This window comes from Amphimedon queenslandica, unplaced genomic scaffold (assembly GCF_000090795.2).
Source record: "Amphimedon queenslandica unplaced genomic scaffold, v1.1 AMPQUscaffold_12374, whole genome shotgun sequence".
NCBI lineage: Eukaryota > Metazoa > Porifera > Demospongiae > Haplosclerida > Niphatidae > Amphimedon > Amphimedon queenslandica.
In genome coordinates, this window is record NW_003547389.1 from 1 (window position 1) to 4494 (window position 4494).

Here is a 4494-nt window from a genome sequence, read left to right on the forward strand (position 1 = left end):
AATTCTACATTTTTATAATTTTTTTTCTGATATGTATTATGTTGTTTCAATACTTTAAACTCATTCTGAATAAAATTGGAGTTTACACAAGTTTACTGACCTTTAAAGTCTTTGTGGCTAGTGTCCAGTGAGTGTGATTGAGCTACTTCTTTCAGTAACCCCATAATGACAACACGATCATGAATACCGGCATCACTAGAGAGAGAGATAGAGAGAGGAAGAGAAAGAGAGAGGGGGAAAGAAAAAAAAAGGATGAAACGGGCATATCTACTTGGCATTTATTCAAAATTTGAATTCAAATAATATTAAATTAAAAAGGATCACCTTGGGTTCATTTCAATGTGATAATTACTAGCGACCGTAGATATCTCAATCTTCTTTTTTGACGGGGTCTGGGAATATCAAAAATCAAAAAACCACGTGAGACTCAATAATAATAATAATAATGTACAAACAGTATTCAATAGGCCACAGAATCAAAATTTTAATAACAGCTGGTGTGACATTATAATAACCCCGCCCCATTATTAATCAATTACTATAAACTCCATGTGTTCAATACGTAGTTTCTCCACTCCGGCCCCGTACAACTCACGAAGTATACAAACCATTCTTGTTTTCTTTCCTGCACCCGACGGGCCATAAATCAGCAAATGAGGGAAATCATCAGACTGGACCTAATGAAGGGAGGGGCAAAAGACACATAAAATTACTCTCATAAGTATTTGTATTTTTACCAGTCTTTTCAAACTGGCAGCTTGCTCCTGATGATAATGGAGTTTATTAAGGTTGGTTGGTCTGTACTTATCTACCCATAGACTCATTCTGTACTCTGAAAGCTCCTTGAAAGGCTCTCCCCCCAAAAACGTGTTGTTTACTAGTTAAAAAATAATTATAAAAATAACTATCACGCTGCAGCAATTAAAAGGTGTGGCTGAATATAGGCGTGGCTCAAATCTGACCCGCCCACTCTGGATATTGCCATTATCACGTGATTTGAAAAATGACGTAATTGTATCAACAAGAAAGACAAAAGTCAGCGAAAATGGATGAAGGCTATGAGAAAAAGCCTCTTCTGGTAAGTACATAGACCTTACATTAGTCCTCTAGGTACCCTCACTCTCATTATAAACATGTACTGTATCTTTTAGTCACCAGAAGAAGAGGCAACAGGTGGAGGAGGAATGGATCTACCGCCTGCATACGAGCCACCTAAGAAACCTGGTGAGACTACTAATCTTTAATAAAGACTTGTTTTGTTGTATTAATGATTGTTGGGCCACTGGTGACACTGTGTATTGGGACAATGTGTGAATGTGTATGGAGAGATGAGTGTATAAAAGCTATGGGTGGAGTAGTTTAAAAATAGCCTCCACCTCTTAATTTGTCGTTCCTAAATAGACTTTGGGTTTATGTCTTTATATTAATGATCAAGTATATCGATTGACAGAGAAGTCTTTATTTGTATAAACACACATTAGATATTACATGTAATAGTACACAATGTACACATATGCATGTAAGGCTGTAAGTCAAATTCTATTGGCATGAATTGGAGTACACATTATCTCTATGTTATATTGGCTCTGTTTGCATTCATCCAATTACTGTGTGCTGATTTTACTGTTTTATTGAGAGTTGTTGACCCATTCTTACCGTATGGCTAGAAAATTTCGAGGGCATAAATTTTCGTGTTTTAGTGAAAAGCTCTTAATTCTTTAATTTCAAGGGAGTTAAATTTCACGTTTCTGCACGTGCACTTGCATTAAGTCATTGATTTTCACATGCTGCGCATGCGCAGTGAGCATTTCCATGGTATTAATTTTCATGGTTAAGAAGTTACCCACGAAATCCGCGAAATTAAATACCCCACGGAATTTTCTAGCCATACGGTATTACATATAGTAGAACCTCTCCTAGCTAAGATCATGTGTATTTATTTGTGTGTCTTTATATTTCTAGTGGTACTAGTAACTCCTATTCCAGCTGCAGCAATGCCACTGCCTACGTACGAACAATCAGAGAAATTTGAGGTGAGTGAAGAGTTGGTAATGAGCTGTTATCATGACTACCATTACAGAAGGATGGTGTGTTGGAAATACCAGAGGGTCCGGATGGGACCATAAGGTTTGTCTCTCAACGCAGGGTCTTGGGAGAGTCAGGATCGACTTGCGAATTTGTCGTTTTCTTTTTGGGTACGATATCCTCTCTCTCTTCACTTTCTCTGTTTTGATTGTATTTTTTATTTTTTAGTTTGTTTCTTCTTCTCGTGGTTGGGCTACCTCATCTCGTGCTGCCTTGCAACAACACTGGCCGCTCAGTCGGGAGCTGCTGCTGGTTTGGGACTTTCACTAGTTTTTAAGACCATCTTTGTCGAGGTTAGCCGATACTCAATAGAATATTATACTTATGTACATGTGTATGTATATATACATGTACTTAAATTCATCATGATACAGTAGTAGGCTAGCTTAAATAAGTAACTATGACCTTTTAGATTTTATTTAATATGATGTACATGTACATGTACATTGTATATACTAGCACATTGACTATTTACATGTACATGTATGTTGATTGCATTTACTTTCAAAATGATTGTGTTTTATTTTTGTGTCTTTAGTTTCAACCAGATTACCTAACTGGAGCAGTTCACTCCCTCTGCTCTGATGATGCTTATTACTACGGGGAAGACTCTGTCACGTGGAACAGCTGTGCTAAGCGCTATTACTCATTCCTCCGTCTCTTCTTCTGGATACTAGGATTCATGGGTAAGGAGGAGAGAGGGGGAGGGAGAGAGAGACAGAGAGGATGAGAGAGGGGGGGGAGGGAGAAAGGAAAGATTGTGTGGTGTGTGGTAAATGATGACTTCAATAATTCTTTTTTCTAGGTCTATTCATGTTTGCTCGTGGTATCTCAGTTTTCTGTCAGTCTCGTCCAAGAAGAAACCCAAATGAAATAAGCAATGCTTGAACTGCTCCCTCCCCTCCACAATATAATGATAATCTCAGAACACATGATTTTGATTTTGCACTAACTCTCCTCCTATTATTAAGTGTGACTGTACATGTGCATGTCCTTCATATATTATACATGTGCATGTACGTGCTTATAGCATGAATGAGCCTTATTTGTAATTATAGCTCTAATTTTTTCTTGTTATTGTAATCCTCGTTAGTTTATCACGCAGTTTTGTATTAAAAAATGATGAAGTGATTATAACATTGTAATCCCTTAACAATAATAAACTATTGTCTTGCGGCAAAAAAAAACAATATTATTAACTTTTGAATTTAATATTTATAGTTATTATCACACATAATCATGATCATTCTTTAGTCCTTTAGCATTATCTTTTAGTGCTTCCATATTTGGTATGTATATGTATTCGGGATCATTTCCATACTCTTGATAGTCATTTTGATCATGATCAGTATAATCGTACACAGCATCAAGACCAGATGTTGTGTGATTGACTTTACTTTCCTCTCCTCCTCCTCCAGTTTCGTTTTGTTTTGCTAAAATAGCATTTTTGAGGCTGTATGGCTCGCATAGCTGCAACACGATCTCTTGTTCATCTTCTTGTGGACTATAGGAGTAAAGGTGCATGACACAAAGAAGATAATCAACAGTGCAGTAGGAGTGTTATTATTAGTAACAGTTATTGGTTTACTATACCTGGAATGTGAATTGTTTATACATAAATTGAGTGGCTCTTTGTTAGCAGTGCTATATAGTAGTGACAGTTTATACTGAGGCAGCGAGTGATAAAAGGCTTACTCACTTATTTTTACTGCGACGATGAATACAGAAGCAAAGGCATATATTAACAACCAGACTTATCATTAGTGCCACAGTTAAGATAGCAATAGCTGTACCAAAAGCTATACTGACTGTTTTACTGCCAGTACCTACACGATAAAAATTGAATGACATGATAGTTTAGTTAACATAATCCAATGCTATAACAGTAAAAGTACATGATAGCTTCTAGTACTTGAAAAACTCACTAGTAATTTTTGTTTCATTTCCAATTAAAATATTTTGTGTTGGAACTACACATCTATCCACTGCATAATAATTGTATAAGCATAAGATTAATACATAATCACCTTTACCAGTTATAAAAATTGTTGCTGCAAGTGTTTCATTAGCAACGAGACTCCATTCACCATATCCATTGCTAGTGTAAGCTCTTACAGCAAAGACATACCTTGTATCAGGAGTAAGACCAGTGATATTGAAGCTAGTACTGGAAACATTAGCTAGATTTGTTGCTAAAACATCAATTGACTCCTCACAGAAGTCATTAGACTGTTGATAGCCAATTTCATACATAATGACTGGATAATCTAAAGATAAAATGTTTGGAGGACTCCATGTAATTCTAGCCCATGTGGCATCAACTGTACTATATATTGAACCAACTAAAAATAATAATTAGTGATTGATGAACATGTATTATTTATCAACTATGCTACATACTTGTTTGAA

The 4494-nt window shown here is 36.1% G+C and overlaps 3 protein-coding genes across 3 annotated transcripts; 1 reads left to right on the forward strand and 2 right to left on the reverse strand.

The window, feature by feature from the left end:
* Positions 1 to 65: 65 nt before the first annotated feature.
* LOC100641018 (replication factor C subunit 3-like) lies at positions 66 to 900 on the reverse strand. The gene is made up of 4 exons (XM_003390549.3): positions 738 to 900; positions 540 to 677; positions 325 to 392; positions 66 to 195 (listed from the first exon to the last, which is right to left on the reverse strand). The coding sequence occupies exons 1-4, from the start codon at positions 822 to 824 to the stop codon at positions 93 to 95; spliced, it is 396 nt and encodes a 131-aa protein (XP_003390597.2). The 5' UTR covers positions 825 to 900; the 3' UTR covers positions 66 to 92.
* Positions 901 to 986: 86 nt separating this feature from the next.
* LOC100640894 (NEDD4 family-interacting protein 2-like) lies at positions 987 to 3205 on the forward strand. The gene is made up of 7 exons (XM_003390548.3): positions 987 to 1078; positions 1152 to 1224; positions 1963 to 2033; positions 2081 to 2195; positions 2254 to 2378; positions 2624 to 2771; positions 2891 to 3205. The coding sequence occupies exons 1-7, from the start codon at positions 1046 to 1048 to the stop codon at positions 2971 to 2973; spliced, it is 648 nt and encodes a 215-aa protein (XP_003390596.1). The 5' UTR covers positions 987 to 1045; the 3' UTR covers positions 2974 to 3205.
* Positions 3021 to 4454, reverse strand: LOC109587939 (uncharacterized). Its single transcript, XM_020004148.1, has 5 exons — positions 4119 to 4454; positions 4011 to 4070; positions 3785 to 3911; positions 3679 to 3729; positions 3021 to 3589 (listed from the first exon to the last, which is right to left on the reverse strand). The coding sequence occupies exons 1-5, from the start codon at positions 4336 to 4338 to the stop codon at positions 3313 to 3315; spliced, it is 735 nt and encodes a 244-aa protein (XP_019859707.1). The 5' UTR covers positions 4339 to 4454; the 3' UTR covers positions 3021 to 3312.
* Between the last annotated feature and the right edge of the window lie 40 nt (positions 4455 to 4494).